Here is a 24713-nt window from a genome sequence, read left to right as displayed (position 1 = left end):
GTACATGAAAATAACATTTGCATAAGTCAAGATTTGGTATGATTGGAGTTAAATGTGTGAAAGTCTTTATGTTTTTCTGGGAGATGGTGAGGATATTGATTTACTTTTAACTTTGGTTGGTTACCAACTTTAGTAGGTTATGCCACAGCAGTAACACCAAAATTTCATTGATTTTTCATCAAAAGTTTATTTTTTCTTCTGCAGTGCCTGTTGCAGGCTTGGGAGACTCTCCAGAATACTGAAGAAAGAAAAAGGTTAAAATGAAAAATAGCAAATAAATTAGAAAGAATATTATTTTAGTTAAATGAGTTAAGGTTCCTGTATTATTCTAGAGCTGTGCTACCCAGTAGAGTACCCAGATGTGACTTTTTGCATTTAAATTAATTAGTAAAATTTAAAATTCAGTTCCTCAGTTTACAGCCACATTTCAAGTGCTCAATATTAACATGTGGCTGGTGGCTACCATATTAGACATTTGGGGGGGTTATATTTATATCTTATGTAATAAGATCATTTCTGGAATTTATAGGTAATATCATTAGGTCCATATTGTGAGCAATGACAAAATTAGTTTACACCTGTTTTTCTTCTTCAACTAAGATTATAGTGCTTAAAAGTATTATCTTTCTTAATTTTACCTTTCCACCGTCTATCACTTATGCCTCAATTATTTAATTACTGCTTTAATAATATGCTTTGACTTTCAGAAATGACAGATGAAGCAATCACTATAAGCTTTTTACTCACCTAAATAAAATTTTTTTTGTTTTTTAATTTTATTTTATTATTTTTTTATATAGCATGTTCTTATTAGTTATCCATTTTATACATATTAGTGTATATATGTCAATCCCAATCTCCCATTTCCTCACATCACCACCACCCACCTCCTGCCACTTCCCCCCTTTGGTGTCCATACGTTTGTTCTCTACATCTGTGTCTCAATTTCTGCCCTGCAAACCGGTTCATCTGTACCATTTTTCTAGGTTCCACATATTACGTTAATATACGATATTTGTTTTTCTCTTTCTGACTTACTTCACTCTGTATGACAGTCTCTAGATCCATCCACGTCTCTACAAATGACTCAATTTGTACTTTAAATATAAAAGTATTTATAATACTTTTTCTTATTTGCAGAGTATTATTATCTATTGAAGAGATATGATAAGCAGAGAAATAATACTTGTATAAACTCAGGCATACCTATTACCTTTATAAAAAGAAGGATATTTATTTATTTTTGCTGTGTTGGGTCTTCGTTCCTGTGCGAGGGCTTTCTCTAGTTGTGGCAAGCGGGGGCCACTCTTCATCGCGGTGCGCGGGCCTCTCACTATTGCGGCCTCTCTTGTTCCGGAGCACAGGCTCCAGACACGCAGGCTCAGTAGTTGTGGCTCATGGGCCTAGTTGCTCCACGGCATGTGGGATCCTCCCAGACCAGGGCTTGAACTCTTGTCCCCTGCATTAGGAGGCAGATTCTCAACCACTGTGCCACCAGGGAAGCCCCAAAAGAAGGATATTATCGTTAGCATTTAGCATATGCTATGCGTGCCTTCATCCCATTCCTTTCCCTCTCTGCTCAGAAGGAAACTGCTAGCCTGATTTTATCCTTTTGGTGAGGATTCCTCAGTCTTCTCTTGGTTGGAAGAAATTTGTCCTCTAGTACATTACACAGGATAAGCTTATGAATATGAGTTTCTGGGTTAGTGTATGTTTAAAACTGTCTTGGGACTTGATAGCTTGGTTGAATATAAAATCCTTGTAGTATACTTTACATTTTTAAAAAATATTGCTTCACTTTTTTTTAACTTTCTATGTTGCCATTTACAGAAGTTTAATGTTAACTTGCAAAGGAAAAGCACTTTGTGTGTGTATTTGTTTTTTTGCATGAAGGATTTTTTCTTTTGATTTTAAGTTCTATAGTTTTACTATGACATGTTTGAGTTGATGATTCTAGCCCAATTTTCCCTCAATAATCAGTTTATTTCAGGAAATACAGTACTTATGATTTTAAATGTTTTTTTCATAACTGTAAGAAGCTTTCTTTTGATATAGAATAGAAAAAGAAGAAGAAAGTTAGAGAACTTCTACTATCTGGTTTCAAGGCTTATAAAGCTATAATAACCAAGAGAGTGTGGTATTGATGTAAGGATACACAGATTGATGGAACAAAATAGAGTGGGCAGAAGCAAATTCACACAAATTGTAAATTGATTTTTGTCAAAGATATATATATACAATTCACTGGGAAAGGAAAGTTTTAAACAAATGATGCTACAGCAACTGAATACTCGAATGGAAAATAATGAACTTGGACCTCTAGCTCACTGCACACACAAAATCAATTTGCGTTGGATCATAGACCTAAATGTAGCAGTTAGAAATATAAAGCTTCTAGAAGAAAACACAGAAAAATGTATTTTCTTCCACACTTGGGATAAGCAATCATTTCTTAAACAGCACAATAGAAGCTATAATCATAAAACTGATAAATCAAACCTTAAAAAATTAAAAATTACTGCTCATTAAAATATACCATTATGAAATTAATAAGCAATTCACACACTGGGAGGGAAATTTGGAATCCCTTAATCACACTCTCTCCAAGTAAAAAATAGGCAAAAAGATTTGAACCACTAGTGGTCCAGTGGTTAGGACTCCACGCTTCCACTGCCTGGGGCCCAGGTTCGATCCCTTGTTGGAGAACTAAGATCCCGCAATCCATGCGGGGGCAGCCAAAAAAAAAAAAAAAGATTTGAAAAGACACTTCAGAAAAAAAGATATACAAATGATCGTTAAGTTCATGGAAAGATTCACAACATCGTTAGTCACTTGGTAAATGGTGCAAGACATGTGACCATGTGTTCAGACAGAGCACCCTCCCACTACTCTGTAGAACTGGCATAACTTTTCCTCAGCAAACCTCAGAAGCCAAAGAAAATATAGTTTACCAAGTGCCCCCAGGAGCACGTAATATCCTGGATACTAGACACTTTCATGTAAATGGCTGGATTGCCCAGTGGATCAGAACTGTGAGAGCCTGATAAAGGAGGCAGTTGAAATAAGGACCCTAAATTAGTTGGTTTGCATATGAAAGCTGGGTTTGCAGGTGAGTCATTCATTATCTCTAGGAATTGGCCAGCTCTGGGAGGGGCAGTCTCTCTGGAGTTGGCAGGCTCCCGATGTCGAAGCATCAGGAATATAAAAAAGCATGATTAACACCCAACACCAAGTGTTGGTGAATTGGTGGAGAAACGAACTCTTACACATTGCTGTTGGGAATTCACAATAGTTCAACTACTTTGGAAGACTGAATAGCAATTTCAGGTAGATGTAAGTATACATCTACATTATGATCCAGCAATCCTACTCATAAGTGTTTAGTCAAGAGAAATGAAAAAATGTCGACAAAATAATTTATATTAGAATGTTCATGGCAGCATTATTCATAGCCTAAGATTTGAAACAACCCAAATGCCCATAAAAGAAGAAAAGTAATAAAACTTTGGATTCTATACATACAATGGAACAGTATTCAGTAATTAAAAGGAACAGCTGTAGATTATGCAACAATATGCATGAACCTTAAAATCATAATGCCGTGTTAAAAAGACAGATAAAATAGAATACATGTCATATGCTTCCATTTTCATCACATCCAAGGAAAAACAAAACTAGTCTATGATGTTAGAAATTAGGAAGTGGTTGCTAACAATGGTGGTGGTTACAGGGGAGAAATTCTGTATTTTGTTGGAATAGTGGTTCCTTGAATGCATACATTTGACAGAAATTATCAAGTCCAACACTTATCTGTGCCTTTTTTTTTTTTTTTGCCGTACGCGGGCCTCTCACTGCTGTGGCCTCTCCCGCCACGGAGCACAGGCTCCGGAGGCGCAGACCCAGCGGCCACGGCCCACGGGCCCAGCCGCTCCACGGCATGCGGGATCCTCCCAGACCGGGGCACGAACCCATGCCCCCTGCACTGGCAGGCAGACCCCCAACAACTGCGCCACCAGGGAAGCCTTATCTGTGCCTTTTAATGTATATAAATTATATTTAAAGAAGTATAATCAAGAACTTACTTTCATGCTAGCTTGTAAATTCATGTAATTTATTGAAGGACATAACAGAAATTAATATTAATTTTCTGTCATGAGATATGAGGAGAAATGAACATATGGAGGACTGGGATGGGAAGGAGATTTCTCATTATACAGATTATTTTTAAATCATTTATTTTTGAAACATATTATTTATTAAAAATACATTTTAAAACCAAATATATTTAAAGCAGAATGTCTAATTTTCAACCTTTACCTGTTCCAGTTATCCCCATATTTGTAAATGACACAATCACCCACACAGTTATGTCATTCAAAGTCTTAAGAGTTATTCTTTCTTCCTCACCTCTCATATCCCGTCCTTCAAAAATTCCCCTTACTCAGCCATAAGAAGGAATGAAATTGTGCCATTTGCAGAGACGTGGATGGCCCTCCCATACAGAGTGAAATAAATCAGAAAGAGAAAAACAAATATTGTATATTAATGCATATATGTGGAATCTAGAAAAATGGTACAGATGAACCTATTTGCAAAGCAGAAATAGAGACACAGACGTAGAGAACAAATGTATGGACCCCAAGAGGGTAAGGGTGGGTGGGATGAACTGGGAGATTGGGATTGACATATATACACTACTATGGATAAAATAGATGACTAAAGAGAACCTACTGGGGTTTCCCTGGTGGCGCAGTGGTTGAGAGTCCGCCTGCCGATGCAGGGGACACGGGTTCGTGCCCCGGTCCGGGAGGATCCCACATGCCGCGGAGCCGGCTGGGCCCATGAGCCGTGGCCGCTGAGCCTGCGCGTCTGGAGCCTGTGCTCCGCAACGGGAGAGGCCACAACAGTGAGAGGCCCGCATACCGCAAAAAAAAAAAGAAAAAAAAAAAAAGAGAACCTACTGTATAGCACACGGAACTCTACTCAGTGCTCTGTGGTGACCTAAATGGGAAGGAAATCCAAAAAGGAAGGGATATATGTATAGGTATAGCTGATTCACTTTGCTGTACAGCATAAACTAACACAACATTGTAAAACAACTATACTGCAATTTTGTAAAAAGTCCCCTTGACTATTTCCTCAAAATATATCTTTGGTATAAATTCATCTGTCTCCTGTTCTACCTCCTGGCCTAACCTACCATCATTCTCTTGTCTATAGTACTTCAAATGCTCTCTAACTGGTCTCCTGGCTTTTACTCCTTGCCCTCTATGACCCATTTTTACTAGTAACCAGAATAATTTTTTAAAAACGTAAATCAGATAATGACACTCTTCTGCTTATAACGTCTCAAATGGAATGATGACCAATTGCCATTTGGTGTATATCTGGCACTTCTTTATCTTGCCTTATAATTTTTTCCCACTTACCCACTACTATCTTGCCACACTGGCCCTTCTGTTTCTTTTTCCTTCTTTCTGCTTCTCACTGCACGATCCCTTTCCTGCTCCATGGATTTTATCAGCTCTTTCTTCAGGTCTTCTCATGCTGGGCTTATTGTAGACATTCAGATCTTAGTTGAAATGCCATCTCCTCAGAAAGGCTCTCTGTGGCTAGCTCAGCTAGAGCAGCAGGCTCTTTCTCCATTTCTGCCCAGAACATCATTGTGTTATATTTCCATCATAGCACTCACCACTATCAGATATTTTCTCTCTGGTGTGTTTGTTTATTGTCTTCTCCATGCATTAGGATGTAAAATCCCCAGGAGCAGAAACCATTTTTGTCTTGTTCAGTGAGATTAAGACTTCTGGAGTGAGCTTGGAAAGCAGCTTGAAGTTTTCGAGCAACAGATAACTTTCTTTTATCTGTTAAGTCTATTTGAATATGTGGTTTTACAGAATATTTACAGAGGCATTTCTAGGCCTTGCTATCCTTTCATATTCATTTCTTATTTTCCTAATATAGTCTTTGCATTTATTCCCGTTCTTTAATTTCCCCTTCCTTTTAATCTATTATTTTTACCTTTATAACTTTGTGTATCTCTTTCTTCCTCTACTTTTTCCATTTTTCATTCCTCCCACCTCTCTTTCTCTGAACTGGATATAAATTAGAAAGAAATATGTTTGATTATGCATTTTTTTTATTTTAAAAATATATGGCTGATTCGAGGGGGCGGGGCGGGCGGAAAGAGCAGGGAGGAGGCTGTGTTGCAGGATGGCGGCAACAACCTATGAGCGGCTGAAGCTGCATATCACACCTGAAAAATTTTATGTGGAAGTTTGTGATGATGGAGCAGATGATGTACTTATCATCGACCGTGTGTCCACAGAAGTTACGCTCTCAGTCAAGGAAGATATTCCTCCTTCAGCTGTCACAAGACCAATAATTTGGTATACTGGGCACAATTCATCTGGTGGCAGGTAATTATCTAATTGTCATTACCAAAAAGAAAAAAATAGGTGAATTTTTCAATCATGTAATCTGGAAAGCAATAGATTTTGATGTCCTTTCTTATAAGAAGACAATGTTGCACTTAACTGATATTCAGTTACAAGATAACAAAACTTTCTTAGCGGGCTTCCCTGGTGGCGCAGTGGTTGAGAGTCCGCCTGCCGATGCAGGGGACACGGGTTCGTGCCCCGGTCTGGGAAGATCCCACATGCCGCAGAGCGGCTGGGCCCGTGAGCCATGGCTGCTGAGCCTGCGCATCCGGAGCCTGTGCTCTGCAAGGGGAGAGGCCACAACAGTGAGAGGCCCGCCTACCGCAAAAAAAAAAAAAAAAAACTTTCTTAGCAATGATAAACCATGTCTTGAGTGTGGATGGGTTTTACTTTTCAGCGACATATGATTTGACCCATACTTTGCAGCGGCTGTCTAACACTAGTCCAGAATTCCAGGAAATGAGTCTCTTGGAAAGGGCAGACCAGCGGTTTGTATGGAATGGTCATCTTCTAAGAGAACTTTCTGCTCAGCCAGAGGTCCATCGGTTTGCTCTTCTGGTATTATATGGCTTTATGACTATGCACTCATGTTCTATTAATGGAAAATACTTTGATTGGATTCTCATCTCGAGGAGGAGTTGTTTCAGAGCTGGTGTCCTCTATTATATAAGAGGAATTGATTCTGAAGGCCACGCAGCTAACTTTGTAGAAACAGAACAAATTGTGCACTACAATGGGAGCAGAGCTTCATTTGTACAGACTCGAGGATCAATACCACTTTACTGGTCTCAAAGACCAAATCTCAAGTACAAACCACTGCCACTGATCAACAAAGTAGCAAATCATATGGATGGTTTCCAAAGGCATTTTGATTCATAAATAATTATTTATGGAAAACAAGTCATAATCAATCTGGTTAATCAGAAGGGCTCAGAGAAGCCACTTGAACAGGCGTTTGCAACAATGGTATCTTCCTTGGCAAATGGAATGATCAGATATATTGCCTTTGACTTCCATAAGGAATGTAAAAATATGAGGTGGGATCGACTAAGTATTTTATTGGATCAAGTAGCAGAAATGCAAGATGAATTAAGTTATTTTCTAGTGGACTCTGATGGCAAGGTGGTGACTAAACAGGAAGGCATGTTCTGCAGCAATTGCATGGATTGTCTGGACAGAACTAATGTGATCCAGAGTCTGTTAGCTCGTCGTTCGCTTCAGGCCCAGCTTCACAGACCAGGAGTTTTGCATGTGGGACAAAAGCTTGAAGAACAAGATGAATTTTAGAAGATTTACAAAAACACCTGGGCTGACAATGCAAATGCTTGTGCCAAACAGTATGCGGGAACTGGTGCCTTGAAGACTGACTTTACCAGAACTGGGAAGAGAACTCAGTTGGGACTTATAATGGATGGCTGGAACTCACTGATACGGTATTACAAGAACAACTTTTCTGATGGATTTAGACAAGATTCCATAGACTTATTTCTTGGGAACTATTCAGTGGATGAATTAGAATCTCATAGTCCTTTAAGTGTTCCAAGGGATTTGAAATTCCTGGCTTTGCTTATTATCATGGTTGTTGCCTTTTCCATGTGCATTATCTGTTTGCTTATGGCTGGTGACACCTGGACAGAAACACTGGCATATGTGCTCTTCTGGGGAGTTGCAAGCATTGGAACATTTTTTATTATTCTTTACAATGGCAAAGATTTTGCTGATGCTCCCAGATTGGTCCAGAAAGAAAAGATAGACTGAATTTGTGTCTGTGGAAAGCTGCTTGGCTTGGAAGATTCCATTATGCAGAACTGGAGTCTTTACTGACCCACTTTCCACGTCAGCCCAAGGTCTTTTTAAATCCTTTATCCAAAAGCACATCTTGCGCTTTGTGTGGGGGTGATGACTTAGAATTGATCTGATGTTACTGCCTTGATGATCTCTTTACTATTGGGATAGTTATATTTATAATTTAAAGCTATTCTATAATTAAAATGTAAACTCAATTCAGCTCACGGAATGGAAGGAATCTATTCATTGTCAATTTAATCAGCTGTTGCAGAATAAGTAATATATTTTTTAAAAATTTAGCTTCTTTCCTTATTTAACACAGTGAAATTATTTTTCTAGCTCAGTTTATTGTCACTGTAGAAGCAGTTGCTGTTAACAAGCGTACTCCATACATCTTTGGACTTTTCTTTAGTTTAATAATAAGCTAACTCTACTCTGTTTATAAAATGTCTTTTACATACATCAAGTAGTTGGACGAAATAGTCTGTGACTACATGGTAGGAAAGAGGAGACCAGGGTCTGGTGTTCCTTTGGAGCTTCAGTTGGGCTGCCTTATGAGTTCAGTCAGCTTGAGCTGTGCAGTTTAAGTGTGATGAAAAAGGTTCAGGTGTATTTTATCTTTTTTAAAAGGTGTAAATGAAATCAAAGAATGTGAAGTCTCTCTCATGCTAGAGGTCCAAAGCCTCCTCTGTTTTCAGGATTGCCCCAGTGTGGAAAATACCCTTGGTTGGTCAGCTCCTTCCTTCTGGACCTTTTGGTTTCTTGGGGGTCTTTCATGGAGACATTCAGGCCTCTGAGCGGGTCTTGTGCTGAATCCGATGTTGCACTTGGAGGCAGCAGCTGGTTTTCCACGCACGGTAGTGTCAATGCTTTTCCCTCTTTAAGGGTTTTTGTTAGCTGTCAGTAAGTCTAAAATTTATTGCTTCCAGGTAGTTACAGCTCTCCAAATCAAGGACCAAGTTAAATGTTAATTTATGTGCAGAAATAAATCTGAAAAAATACACTCTAGAAGCTGTGCATAGTTCTAATTATAAGTCAGACTGTATATTCAAATTGTAATTATGAGGTTTAAAAATTAGAAAAGTATGTAAGGAAGTATAATTGCCACTATTTAAAAATAGTTCAATTAAATACTGCTACAATATGTGTTGAGCTTGAAAATATGTACAGTTTTTTCAATGGTAATACCTTTTCCTGTCCTTAAATATCTCTAAAGAACGCCTTGATTTTAACATTACCTTTTTCCCAACATTATCTTTTATAAACATTAATAAGAGTTGTTGCTTTTAGAAACTCTAAAGGAAATAATAGCTGGAAAACCCTCTGTAGCTTAAAGTCAGTCATTAAAGCTCACAATAGGGTAAGTAATTAGAACTACCTACTCTTAACTTGTAAATAAGCATAATTCGTTCCAAAGAGGAAATATCGAAACTTAGTTCATGTCTACTGTAATGTATTACTCAGATGCTACTGGGCATTTCACATTTAGAACTTATTTCAACGACCACAACAAAGACCAAATCTGAACTGCTGATGTGGCTGTTTTGCAGTGAATGGGCTAATGTTGGTGTGTTAGATCTTAAGGTATCAATATTCCAGAACCCTGCAATGATTATATTTCTAAATTCATGTACTGTCCATCCATAAGTGAAAATAAAATGTCATATTCTTTTCTAACTAAAAAAATAATAATAAAAAATAATAAATAAAAAAATAAAAATATATGGCTAGTACTTTAATTTTTTAAATAGAAAATGTGTCTTTAAAACAGAATCAAATCTACTAAAATTTAAATTATGTTGCCTTCTACTGCATGATTCTTAATTATTTTCCTTCTGTTTAATAATATTAAATTGAAAAAAATAGTTCCTCATCATCGCTTTAGCAAAGCATAGAAGACAACTATTCCTAAAATGAAAAAATAGTAGATACAAAGACCAAATAGGGTCTATTTAGGAGGACATCTCCACTGAGGATTTAGTCAGTTCTACAACATGCAGTTCTTTTTTCTAAGAAGGATTATTCAAAGGAGTCTTTGTGAACATCATTTATTTTCTCTTTGCCTATCTCTTTGTCACCAGAAATATGATGAATCTAACATATTTACCATCTACTTGACCACATTATTTTCTTTTTTGATATACCAATGATTTTCTGTCAATTATACTACCTTTCTCTCTTTGAATTGCAGTGTAAAATATAAATCTCCCTTGACTTTCTATTCACTCAGACCTAATAAACATTCTGACTATTCCATCATTTCCATCACTGATGGAATGTTGATTTTAGAATCCAGAAGTGACACCATGTCTCTTTAACTGATATATATTTGAGTATTTGTACCTAACATATCTCTAGTCTAATTCTTTGATTGTATCTTGTTGGCATTCTAAAAATTTCCCTTTGAAAGTGTTCTATACTTTTGTTATCCTTCAAATTCCCAAAGTACAGTCTCTGTTGCATCAGAAATTGGTTGTTATTTTCAAATGTTAAGAGGCCCCTCTGTGAGAAGAGATATTTAAGAGCAAAGGTGGGAATTGAAAGTTATTGTCTCTTCCATTAGGAGGTGGTGTCTGCTGTGTGAGAGCAGTGTTGGATTGCTGGAGAGGTAAACGTTTTTGTCATTCTTCATATTATAAAGAACAGAAAGAAGGAATAAATGGAAACATGTTACAACTTTTCTGGTGGGACATCTGCTGTCTTGGAATGCAATGGTCAACATTAAAGTAGAAACAAACTAATATTTGAAGTCTGAATTCAATAATACAGTAGCACCTTTTATCTGTCCTTAATAATATAGCTCTAGTTCCTCTGGATATTTAGAATTACTTTATTGGGGATACATAAAGCCTTTATTAAAATACCAGTTTTCTTGGGGATGTTAACACTTGGTCTTAAATTTATATATCATATGTTAACTGAAAGAAGTGAGGGATGTTAGATAGTAATAAATCCTATCTGTTAAGGAGTCAATAGAAGAACATAAGTGCATGATAGGAAATAAAACACAAAGTACTGTGGAAAAGCCTGCAACCCTTAACCTTTAATACATAAAGTTTTCTCTTATGTCCTAAAGACAGTCTAGACGTTTGCAACAGTATGAAATAACCAAGATATAATAGAGTGGGAGATGCACATAACTTAGTAATAAGTACAGAGGGATTCTTGACTTACTTTTCTAACAGTATGTTTTATGCACAGAAAGAATGATAAATATTGAAGCCAATGAATGCTAAGAAAAAAGGAAGGAAAGGAGGGAGGGAGGGACGGAGGGAGGGAGGGAGGGAGGGAGGAAAGAAAGAAAGAAAAAAGACAAAGAAAGAAAGAAGAACGAATGTAAGGAAGGAAGAACAGAAGGAAGAAAGGAAGAAAAGATGTAGAGAACAGAAAAACTAATTTGGATTGTGCCATTTGTAAATGTTTGTGCTTCAGTTTTGCTTAGGAAACAATTCATGTGCTGTGCATTTGTGTGTGTGCATACATACATTTGTATGTATATCTGTGTGCCCGTGTAACATAAAGTGCCTCTTTAATAATTTGTAATATTGACTCTATACAAAAATATCTGTTATTAGTTAATCTATTTGGGTTTAGACATACAAAATCAGATATTTTGATGTTTTGAATATTTATGCCATTATAAATATTTTCTTTGGTTTCTTGATTTGGGACTTGATTGTACTTTTCCTTTTTTCTAGTCTCTTGCATTCTGTCTCCCATTACAGTTAAAGTTAGTGGATGCATCTTTCCCTCCTCTCAACACTCCATATTCCACAACACTACTTAAAAACAAGTGTGCCATGTAACTGAAAGCATGTGCACCATTGTTCTATATCACACTGCAGTATTATGCTCTAGTTCAAGTCTTCAAGTTTAAAAAATTTTTTATCCTAAAAATAAACAATTTTTAAGCATGCCTGAGCAACATATGTATTTTATTTGTATATTTTATATTCATTTATACTACGACACTTTCAAAAATAGAACTGCAAAGGATGGGATATAATCATATACGTAGAAATTCTACTATTATTGTTTTTGTCTGGGAGGGGGAAATTTCCCCTCTACCCATCTTGAGTTCTTGTGTCTAATAATAAAATTGACACAAGACAAATTAACAAATTAAATTAAGAGAAAGAGAAACAAGTTTTAATCATGTGCATGGAGGTCTCATAGAAATGAGATTTAAACAAGTGGCCAAAGCAGGTGCTTATGTACCTTTTAGATGAAAAAACAATAACTTTATGAGTAATCGACAGGACAAAGAAACTTAGGCTTTGACTTAGGAGGTCAATTAGTGAAGAATCTAAACGGAGTCTGGGCATGGGCTAGAAAAATAAAAAAGTAACATGGTTCATTTATACAGGTTTCTCTCCTCAAATTCCCTATCTCTAGTGATAAGGGTGTCCTTTTATCTCCAGATGCAGGGGCTGCACCTTTCACATGAGAGATTTCTTTCTTGTTTTCAGGGAGACAGAAAGAAAGATCAGAGTGTCTCCTTTGCATTGACAATTTCTTAAGTAACTTTAATTCAAAATAATCAATATGCCATTGAGGCATATTTTGGGGTGGCCTACCCTGGGCCTCCAAATTTTCATACCAATAAATTATCATGTACATTGGATGAGCACATTGCCAATTTAGAGACCACTGTACAGATAAGCCTCAGATCTCAATTTCTCCAGAATGACCAGGATTCTTTTTATTTCGACTCAGATGATGGGTTAATATTCCATAGAGAAAAAGGAAATATTTCAAGTAAGCAGGTGTTTAAAAACTTTTTAGGTAAACATTCTTAAGGTATAATTTACATACAGTAAATCTACCAATTTCTGTATAGTTTAATGGTTCAATAAATTTGGGGGAAAAAAGACACTTGTAACCATTACAATCGAGATATGGAATGTTTCTGTTACCATAAAAAGCTCTGTCATTCCTCATTGCTGTCAATCGTCACCTCACCACCACCCCCCATTCAAATAAAAACTTGAAGAATTTAATATCTGTGTTTAAGTTTTTTTCTCAGTCAGAAAAATGTTCATATGCCTCATGTAAATCATGAACAAATCCAGGGCAGGGCAGAGTGCTGCATGAGAGAGCAGTTAAATAGGAGCACAGGACAGAAGCAGAAGAAGAGTGTGGCTTCAAGACTTGGGTGCTGGCACTTAATGATTTATAGAAGAATAAAGGGTAGAAGAAATTTCTTCATTTGTGGGAGAGTGATGGTATAACATAGATGTAGAATACACAGCTTTTAGTTTGAGAAGAACTATGACCTAGATGAAAGAATTGGAAATAACCTCTCTACCCCCTGATGTACTACAGGCAGAGGAGATGAAGATAGAAAATAGCACAGTGGTGACAGAATTCATCCTCCTTGGTCTGACCCAGTCTCGAAATATTCAACTCCTGGCCTTTGTCCTGATCTTAATTTTCTACCTCATTATCCTCCCTGGAAATTTCCTCATCATCCTCACCATCAGGTCAGACCCTGGCCTCACAGCCCCCCTCTACTTCTTTCTAGGCAACTTGGCCTTCCTGGATGCATCCTACTCCTTCATTGTGGCTCTCAGGATGCTGGTGGACTTTGTCTCTGAGAAGAAGGTGATCTCCTATAGAGATTGCATCACTCAGCTCTTTTTCTTGCACTTCCTTGGAGGAGGGGAGGGGTTTCTCCTTGTTGTGATGGCCTTTGACCGCTACATTGCCATCTGTCGTCCTTTACACTATTCAACTGTCATGAACCCTAGAACCTGCTATGCCTTGCTGTTGGCTCTGTGGCTTGGAGGCTTTGTCCACTCCATTATCCATGTGGCCTTCATCCTCCACTTGCCCTTCTGTGGCCCAAACCGACTTGAAAACTTCTTCTGTGATGTGCCACAGGTCATCAAGCCGGCCTGCACTGACACCTTTGTGGTGGAGCTTGTGATGGTCTTCAACAGTGGTCTGCTCATCCTCCTGTGTTTCCTGGGGCTTTTGGCCTCCTATGCAGTCATCCTCTGCCGTGTACGTGGGTCTGCTTCTGAAGGGAAGAGCAAGGCACTGTCCACATGCACCACTCACATCATCATTATACTTCTCATGTTTGGACCTGCCATCTTTATCTACACTCGCCCCTTCAGAGCCTTATCAGCAAACAAGGTGGTTTCCTTTTTCCACACAGTGATCTTTCCTTTGATGAACCCTGTGATTTACACGCTTCGCAACCAGGAAGTGAAAGCTTCCATGAGGAGAGTATTGAGCCGGCATGTGGTTTGTTGAATGGATTTTATAATATGAAGTCATAGAGGGGAAATTCTGGTTACAAATCATTCATTCATTTAACAAATACTGTTTTTCATTGAATGCCTTCCATTTTTCGGGTACTATTGTAACTAATGGGGGAAAGTTATGCATAACAAGGGAATACACTTGATGTATTGTTTAAAGAACATAAAAGAAACACCAGAGTGGTTGGAGTATAATGAGTAAGTGTGAGAGATTTTAGGTGTTAAGTTCTATGTGACTGTAAGGGTCAAATAACTAAGGTCTCTTAGGCTGAGATAAGAAGTTTTATTTTATTCTAATTGCAGTAAGAATTCATCTTAATACTTTAAGCAAGAGAGCCGACTTATCTGTAATTGTTTCTTCCATGATTTAGATCAGTTGTCCCCAACCTTTTTGGGACCAGGGACCAGTTTCATAGAAGATAATTTTTCCATGTATGGGGGTTGGGGGGCTGGGGGTTGGGGGGGAGGGGGTGGGGGGGGATGGTTCAGGTGGTGGTAATGCAAGCGATGGGGAGCAATGGGGAGCGGCGTATGAAGCTTCACTCCCTCGCCGGCCGCTCACCTCCTGCTGTGCCGCTCAGTTCCTAACAGGCCGTGGAACGATACTGATCCGCAGCCCAGGGGTTGGGGACACCTGATTTAGAGGTATATCATCAGGATTCTGGGTAGAGATCAGTAACTGGCAAAACATCATTAAAAGCCAAATGTTATTCTGTAGACCTGTTCTGAGCAATTTTAAAAGCTTGAAAATTCTTAAAAACATATATATTCTTTCCTCCCTCAAAGTTTGTAGACTGATAAGAAAGGAAAATAATTAGTTTTATGGGAAAAATGTCATGAAATTATTTCACTTGATTGTATTTCAGCGCTTCATGATTATTACTGATGGGTTATTACAAATCCTCCCTGGATGTTAAAACTTGTCCTCAATTGATTTCAATCCAATTATGGTAATGATACTAGTACTATAGATTCTGTTGGAGATTACATAAATCACTCTAGTTATTTTAAGTAAATGGGGTTTAATGTGGGAAATTAAGTATTTATAAAATCTTTTATAGAGTAGGAGACCATTCTATGTGCTGAGCTATAGACATCTAAACATATCTAAATGAAGAAATAGAGAACCCAACAGCATACACTGAGATTAAAAACTTTTTTAAAAAAATTGATAGTATATGTGAGCTTCCATCAGTAGAGATACAGGATATTTGATCAGCACTATCAACAAACTTGACCAGTTGCTGTTTATAGAGTACTGCACTCATCAATGACAAGCACACATTCTTTTCAAGAGCACATAGTCAGTCTCAAAGATAGACCATATGCTAGCCCATAAAAGTCTTACTATATTTCATACAGAATATATGCTCTGACCACAATGAATCTGAATTAGAAACAATTGACAAGAGAAATATATTCCCCAAATATTTGCAAATTAAGTCACATGCTTCTAAATAACTTAATGTGTACCAGAAGGAATTACAGAGATTATTAAAAATATTATCCCTTTAATAATCTATTTTCTGAAAGAGTTTGTGTTGAGTTAGATTTTTTCTTGAATAACTGTTTGGCAGATTTCATCAGCCGAGCCATTTGGGTCTGAAGATTTCTTTGTGGGAAGGTTCTTAAGTACACATTAAATTTCTTTTACATATATACAGCTATTCAAGTTATCTATTTCTTCTTGAATTAGTTTTGGTAATTAATGGACTCAATCTTGTGCATTCAACCTAAGTTATCAAATTTATTGGCATGAAATTGCTCAGAATGTCCCTTAGCATTCTTGTAATTTCTGTAATATTTGTAATAATTGCCCTAATTTAACTCCTGATATTATTGATCTGTGTAATCTCTTTTGTTTTCCTTGACCAAAGTGGCTAAATTTTTATGAATTTTATTGTTCTTTACAAGGAACTAGCTTTTGGTTTCATTTGTTTTTCTCTGTTTAAAAAATGTATATATTTCTTCTCATTTATATTATTTAATTTCCTCTTTCTTTGGATTTAATTTCATGTTCTTTTTCTAAATTGGAAGATTAAATTATTGATTTAAATTCTTTCTTATAAACCCTTTAAATAAAATCAGTTGATGCTACAAATTTCCCTTCAAGCACTGCTTTATCTACATATTGCATATTTTTATATGTTGTGTTCTCATTTTCATTCCATTAAAAATATTTTCTAATCTCTACTTTGATTTTCTTACTCATGGGTTATTCAGAATGTGTTTTTTTCCTGAATAATTGAGAATATGCCTGATACATTTATAGTTTAATTCCATTGCGGTCCAAGAACATATTTAGTATGATCTCAATCCTAAAAAAGTATTGAAATTTGTCCTATATCCCAGAATAAAGTCTATCAGATTAATATCTGCCATGTTGAATGCCATAATAAGTTTTGAATTTCAAACATCAGAGTATACTTTTGAAAAATGTTGAAAAATTCTGATGATATATCTGCAGCACATAGCAACTATACACTGAGAAGTTGTAAATTTTATCGTTAGCTAGATATATCCTTTACATATAGTGTAAAACAGCAGTCTAATGGGTATCTCTGGAATTTATTCTGATGAATTGTAAACTTAATCAAATAAAATCTGTTAGAAATTACCCATTTTTCCAATCTTGCCTCTTACTGTTTCTGCACAGGCATGGGGTTTGATTCTTCAATGACTTTGCACACTATTCTCTCCTTTACCATTTGTTGATGATCATTTCAATGAGACTCAGCCATAGTGCTTCCTGCTTCTTGATATATTTCCAGTTTGCATACAGTGTTCACTCCTCTTTGCTCTTATGATACTCTAAGCACAGTTCTTTTATAAAACATCTCACCATTATTTTAATTATGTCTGTATTTACAATTTTTTGCCTTCGTTGAAATTAGAGTTTATATTATTAAATCTGTATTTCATCTCTTAGCACAATGACTTGTTCTGGTAGATTCTCAATAATGGCTAGTAAGAAGTGAATGAGTAGATGAATACATTATTATTTTTTATTGTAGAAAGCAGACTTGGAAAATTTTAAATAGGAGCCAATGTTAATAACAACAATAACTTCAGAAACTGACTTTGTGGTAGACAGGAATTATGAGATATATACACAATTTTTTAAAAGTTCAGAGAATGTATATAACATTCTGAAATATGTTTTTCCACATTTTTGCTACGTGCTCAAACATTTTGTTTAAATATAAGGACATATTATATATGCTGCTTTTTAACTTGCTGTTTAAAAAATATTCTGGAACCTATATTATACATGAATGTACATGTCACGTATACATATATATTATATATATATAATATTTTAAGTGCCTGTGAAGTATTAAATTGTATGAAGTTATTAAAATTTATTTATATAATCCCCACTTTTAGATATTTATCATATTTGTTTATTAATAGGGAGAAAGGAATATATAATGACATTTGCTTTTCTATGCATAATGCTTTTGGGAAGATACACAAAGAGTAATAGCTATTTTCTATTGTGAAGTTTGTGTGAGGTGAAATATAGATGAGGGACAAGACATGGGAAGGAATTTTCTCTCTGTATAAATTTTTTCACTCTCTTGGCACCCTGACCTCTTTTCTGTTCCTCAACACACCAGATCCTTCTTTCTTTCTTTCTTTCTTTCTTTCTTTCTTTCTTTCTTTCTTTCTTTTTTTAAATTGGAAAAGTGAAGCATACTTTACTAGCCTTTTCAGAAAATGGTGGATGTTATTGTTTGATATTATACACATCTTTGTTTTTGATGGTCTCTTACTGGAATGGTTTCTTTTAGACACTCAGATCTTACTTTAATAAAACCTCCCCAGAAAGACCCTCTCTGACCACCCTTTCTAGAACAGCAATCTCTTTCCCAAGCTCTCTCCAACTCACACTCTGTTATATTTTCATCCTGAGGCTCATTACTATCTGGGGTTTTCTTTCCTGCTTGCTTGTATATTGTCTGTCTCCCTGCATTGGACTGTAAGGAAAGGGATTTTCTCTTGTCTGTATTGCATTGCTGACACAGTACTGCTAGGCTCAGGGTAGACACCCAATAAGTAGTTGTTGAGTTGGGTGCAAAATCTAAGGATGTGTCAACATATAAGTGATATCATACAATATTTGTCTTTCTCTCTGACATAATTTCCTAAGTACCATATTCTCTAGGTCCAATCAATATTTTAAAAAATCAAAATTCATTAAAAAATTCATGATAAACAAAATAAATACTACATTTTAAATAAAGTCTGGATTAGTAATAGTGTCATGTTGAGCCATATTGGACCCTGAGGCAAAAGGAAAAATCTGTAATGTTGCTGTCTTTTTTTTTTAAAGATATTCTGTTCATAATTTTTACATAAAATTTGACTTTTAAAATATTGCATTAAAGTAATATTTATCTTGATTACTAAGGTTTTTGGTATCATGGTTAATTTTGTGCCCGAGGCATACCTACCTCACTTGTCTCATCCTCATCCTGACCCTGCTTTTCTCCTTGGTATATATATCAACAAGCTCTCATCATTTATTTACATTTTTTCCCTTTTTGATTTTATTATAAGATGTAAATGAAATTTTCTTAACCTTCTATTTACTTTTGACCTAATAGGCTTCCAAATAAGGTTGTATTTTCTCACTCACTGATAGGATTTTGGTGTTAGAATTCGGGATTAAGCCAGTGTGGCATTACATGACATATTCTAAAATATTTGTCCTTTACAAAGTTCTGGTAATTTTCCTTGCCAAATTCTGTTGACATTCTAATACTCTCCTTGGAAATATTCAGTAGGGTTGTAGCAGTCTCAAATCTCCATGGCACTTTCTCCATTACATCATAAAGAGCTAGAGGAGATTTCAAAATCTAAGGTTCCGTGTGTGAGAACAAATATTTATGAACAATGACAAGAATGGTCAGTTAATGTTTTATGGTAATGGGAAGAATGGCAACATTGTGAGAGTTACATAAAACCAGGAGATTCAAATTTTTGAGGGGGGTGGGCTATACATATTTATGAGAAACAAGGAGAAGACAATAGAAAACATATTGTGACTATTCTACTGGTTCATCGGCTGCCTTGGAAAGCAGTGGAGTAGAGGTCAGAGTTTGAATAGTAACAGCTAGAGGCTTAGGTCTACATTCATCGGTGTGGCATCTTCTACCCTCTCCCCAATAGATTTCCATCTATTCTTGATGCTTAGAATTACTTTAATGGTGGACAAAAACTTTCATTCTATTACCATAATTAAGTGAAATGATCAATAGCCTTCAGAGAGTTGACATCTGGTTTAAAACCAGAAGCATACAATGAATGATATATTTTATTTTCCTTATAAAGTATAGATGAAAGGGAGGAAGAATTAAAAAGGGTAGGCTAGGGGCTTCCCTGGTGGTGCAGTGGTTGAGAGTCCACCTGCCGATACAGGGGACATGGGTTCGTGCCCCGGTCCGGGAAGATCCCACATGCCGCGGAGCGGCTAGGCCCGTGAGCCATGGCCACTGAGCCTGCGTGTCCGGAGCCTGTGCTCCACAACGGGAGAGGCCACAACAGTGAGAGGCCCGCATACCACAAAAAAAAAAAAAAAAAAAGGGTAGGCTAAGGGCTCCAGAGAAAAACTTCACCGATTTTATGATTTTGCAGAGGATTAGCCCAGGTCTCTTATTTTCCATACTCAACATATTTAGGAGTTTCATCTGTTGCCTATGGTTCTAGTATTCATCAATATAGGGCTTTGATGCTTAGACAGAAAGTTGTGAAACTGGGAAAAGCTGGGTATACAAACAACTGACTGCAATGGCAATTTTACATGAAGGGTTTTTCACCTCCACAGTTTCTTCTCTCTATTGATCACTCAGATTTATGCAGCTACCATCACCCAGGGTTCATCCTAAAGATGTTGACAGAATCTCTAGTGGCAATGTGTCCATTCATTAGAGCTACTTTTTAACATCTAATTATTTTCAGGGTTAGCATTGGTTTGAACTTACTTGAATGAATTATTGTTACCATCCTCACCTCAATTTGATCCTAAGATCACCCCAGTCAGAGTCAACACAGTATTCTATTTCTTGAATGAAACAGACTTCTGAAAGCTAAGTGACTTGCTCAGGGCCGTATGGTTAGTGAATTGCTGAGCCAAAGCATTAGACTCAGATAAAATGATTCCAAACCAAGGGTCCTTTTAACATTGCCTAGAAGGGTAGCATTTGAAGGAAATTTAGAGCTAATTTAATTTAACCATTCCATTTTATAATGAGGGGATTTCCTGGCTGAAGACCCATACATTTGTTTGGTGCTTCAAGTATTCATCATCAGCATCAGTATCAATTAAATATTTGGTCATGTTTTAAGCCTAACTCACATTTTTTGTAATATGTAAAACTTGTTAATTTGTGCTTAAATAACATAAGCTTCAATCAATATGCGGACAGATATTGTACTCGAAATTTTGGAAACTTTATTAAATATATTCATTCCAGTGGAATGATAGTAATGAGATTTCCTTTTCTCAAGAAAGGCAAATCATGTCATTTTATTAGGTTCATTTATATGAAGAAAAATATATGAGGAAATGGGAAGTAATTAATGAGTGGTTCAGATGTGGTATATTGAAAAAAATTCTCCATTCAAGAGAAAATGGTTGGTACTCCGTAGTGAATTATAAAATTTTCTTTTGTAGTCCAAATGTTTTAGAATGGAAGATGGTGGGAAGCATACACATTTCTCATTTTCCCTTGAAAGGAAGCAAGAATGAGGTCTTTTTTTTTTTTTAATATAATGGCAAGACAGGCATGAGATATAATGGAGTAGCAATGAACATTAGGGCAAGTGGAGAGAACGAAAACATTTCAGTTGAAAGAACTTGAATAAATGAGAGGGAGAAAGAAGAGAAGACAATAAAGAAGAGCAAGATTTGAAGAAAGTAAAATGAAAAAGGAAAGAAAATTAGGGGAAAATGAGAGACAATAAATTAACAGGGGAAAAGAAACCACAATTGAACTCATAAAAATAAATTAGGAACTGAAAGGCTTGTTGATGAATAAAAGGGAAGAGAGAAAAGGAGAAAATAAGGAAGGAAGCGTGAGGAAATGTTTCCAAGAGATGGGGAAGTAAGTTCCTTGGGTCTCTAAGTGCTGGGCTCCAGGAGCTGGTCTGACCACAGTTTGCACTCCAGGCAGGCACCATGTTGCCTGATGATGTTTGTGTCTCCTCCCTAAGAATGAGGGAGCCTGTCTCCCTGGCCTTACTATTCCTCTACTGTTTCATCACTGCCAGAGTCAGATGAATCTCTTAATTAGCTGAAGTGCCATGGAAGATTAGAGATATAATGGTGAGAATTTAGATTCCTCTTTCAGCCTTTTCTGACAACACTTTTCCCACTAATTTGGCTAACATATAATATTTGATTTGGAAGAGTGCCATAATTTGTATTTTTTTTTCAGAAATGTATCTTATTTTACCTAGAGAAATGCTCATCTGAAACACAATCTCTTGATCTGTGCCAAGCATGATTTCAGAATCACAGGTCCAGAAGGTACGTAGATGGGAACAGGATATGGGAAGGAAATGGATCAAATATGTCAGGTAGCGTGGAATCCTGTCTGTTGGGTAATAGTGGAAAAACAGATGAAAAACAGGAAATAAGCAGAGTAGAAGCATCTATAACCCTCAATCATGGAAACCTTCAGAAATCCTCTGATGTCTTAGAGACATCCTCAAACACTGACACATTATGAAATAACCAACTCTGAGTGAGCTTGTGGAATGCACCAAACCTAAGAGTAAGTAGAGGGGGCTCTTCGCATATATTCCTGGCTTTTGGAGTGTATTTTTATAGGCAGATGATGGAATGAATGTTGAGACAAGCGTCTGCGGAAGTGGAGAAAAGTTAAGAAATAAGCAGCGAGGCTAATTGAAGACCCTAAAAAATATCTTTCAACACAATTTTGTGTAGGTCCCACTTTGCCTCTGTGTGTGTGTGTCTGTGTATGTGGTGTTTGTATACATATATACACGCTGATATTTTAAAGGAAGACTTTCATAAATTCCATCTGTGGCTGGAAGTATATTAGCCATTCTATTCAGCTCTGGAGAGACTTAAAACATATTTTTAATGTTTCCTAAAATATGTACCATAACAATGCACCGTGTAAACTTTTTTTTCCACTTTTTTATTTCTTTTTTCTCTTTTGTCACTCACTTCTCTCTTTCTATCTTTCTTTTCTAAGTACTGAGTCACTAGCTTTTTCTGTCAAAGGTTTTTTTCCTCCTCTTTGCACCCAGTGTTCCACAGAACTTAAGATAATTGTGCTATTAAATGGTATGGGGAATATTAATATATACTACATTGTATTTTTCTGTAGATTAGCAATTTTCATATTTAAAAACATTTCATACCCACAACAAAATATTTTTGAGCACTTGCCTTAAATATATGCACATATATTTATAATGTCTGTATGCCATTATATCAATATATATATTAAAAGTAGCATTTTGAAAATAATAAAAAGGCAATGATATATACACATATATGCGTCATTATATACATGCAGGACATACTTAATACTATTTCTTTTCACTCTTCAGTGGATCATCACATGACACTTTTAGAATAAGCACCCACCACTAAACAGACTGAGCCTTACATCTGGATTCCACCTCCCCCAATAACTAGTGTTTTAATTATACAGAGTTAAACTTCTAATTCTAAGCTCTGTTAAGGAGTGATTTTAGACTAGTAATATTTTTTGTTGTTCAAGTGCACAAAAAACAGCATTCATTGATTAAAGCTGTGCAAATAATTTCTTTATGTATTTATACTGAATTATACACACCTGTGTTCTTCTACTACTTTTCAATAGTAACAATAAAGAAAATATTCTAAACTTAAGTGCTGTTACCACGGTAGCTTTAGTTCTCTTGTCTTTGAAAGTAATCATTAGATTATAGGATCTTTATTATTACTTCTCCCTCTTCTATGCTATGATTTTATGTGTTGACATAATTAATTTAGAAAATTTATCCTGGCAAATTCATATAGTAACCTGTTGTTTGTTAAAAGGCTCTCCCTTGGGCGTCCTGCTGGTTTCAGGGAAAGATGGAGATGGGGAGAATGTAGAAAGGAATTGAGACTGAGAGAGTGTTAGGAAGCTGCATGGACAAGGTGAAGAGTGGCTATGTAAGTGGTGCTATATCACCAGGGATACAGCTGGAGCCTACCTCTAAGTTAGGGGAAAAGTAAAGTTATTGTTGGAAACTGGTGACCAGCTTGGAGACAGGGTAATACAAGGACACCAGGTCAGAGGAGGGCAATAAGAGAAAACAGAGAGCAAGGCAGAGTTAGCAGGCAGGAACTGGGGATTCCACAAGAGCTGAAGAAAGCATAATACTCAGTAAAAAGTTTGGGTTGGTGGATGAGGAGAAAAGGTGTGTAATTCCAAGAAAACTGCTAAATCTCAAGCACAGTACAACCACCAAAATGTAAAGATCTTGGGCTTCCCTGGTGGCGCAGTGGTTAAGAATTCGCCTGCCAATGCAGGGGACACGGGTTCAAGCCCTGATCTGGGAAGATCCCATATGCCCCAGAGCTACTAAGCCCATGCGCTGCAACTACTGAGCCTGCGCTCTAGAGCCTGTGAGCCACTACTGACGCCCGTGCACCTAGAGCCCATGCTCTGCAGCAAGAGAAGCCACCACAATGAGAAGCCGGTGCACCGCAATGAAGAATAGCCCCCACTCGCCACAACTAGGGAAAGCGCATGCACAGCAACGAAGACCCAATGCAGCCAAAAATAAATAAAATAAATAATTTTTTTAAAAAGTTGAGACAAAATGTAAAGTCCCTTTTGCCAATTAAAACTATAATACTGTAAACATTATAATATTGTAAATTCTTGTGTATCCTTGGGTCTATATCTATTTTTTGTCCTCTCAGATCCCTTACATTAATTAGTTGTATCCCATGCTTTTTCTATATTATTTAAATATTATCATCTTATAATACTGCATATTAGAAATATTACTTCTAATTCCTGACTAATTTTACCTGATTTACCTCTAGAAAATTTTTGAATATTATTTTGTTAAGTCAAAAATATTTAGAGAGTTTATTGGAATTTATGTGCTGAACAATATTGAGTTTCTCCTTCCAATAAAACTGTATGTATTTCATTTATTCAAGTTGTTTTCCCCTTTTGTAGGTAGCATAGCTTTG

At 36.5% G+C, this 24713-nt stretch overlaps 1 protein-coding gene and 1 pseudogene across 2 annotated transcripts; both read left to right on the top strand.

Annotated features, from left to right (window-relative positions):
* Positions 1–6177: 6177 nt before the first annotated feature.
* On the top strand, positions 6178–8388 carry LOC308614201 (phosphatidylinositol-3-phosphatase SAC1-like; annotated as a pseudogene). Its single transcript has 2 exons — positions 6178–6584; positions 6793–8388. The product of its transcript is annotated as a phosphatidylinositol-3-phosphatase SAC1-like (transcript).
* A 5174-nt stretch (positions 8389–13562) lies between these two features.
* LOC308614401 (olfactory receptor 4N4C) lies at positions 13563–14489 on the top strand (the record flags this gene model as incomplete). Its single annotated transcript, XM_081228816.1, has 1 exon — positions 13563–14489. One exon carries the CDS (start codon positions 13563–13565, stop codon positions 14487–14489), a length of 927 nt encoding a protein of 308 aa, XP_081084942.1.
* Between the last annotated feature and the right edge of the window lie 10224 nt (positions 14490–24713).

This window comes from Mesoplodon bidens (genome assembly GCF_964165515.1).
Source record: "Mesoplodon bidens genome assembly, chromosome: 3".
Taxonomy (NCBI): Eukaryota; Metazoa; Chordata; class Mammalia; order Artiodactyla; family Ziphiidae; genus Mesoplodon; species Mesoplodon bidens.
This window is presented reverse-complemented; position numbering and strand designations above follow the sequence as displayed.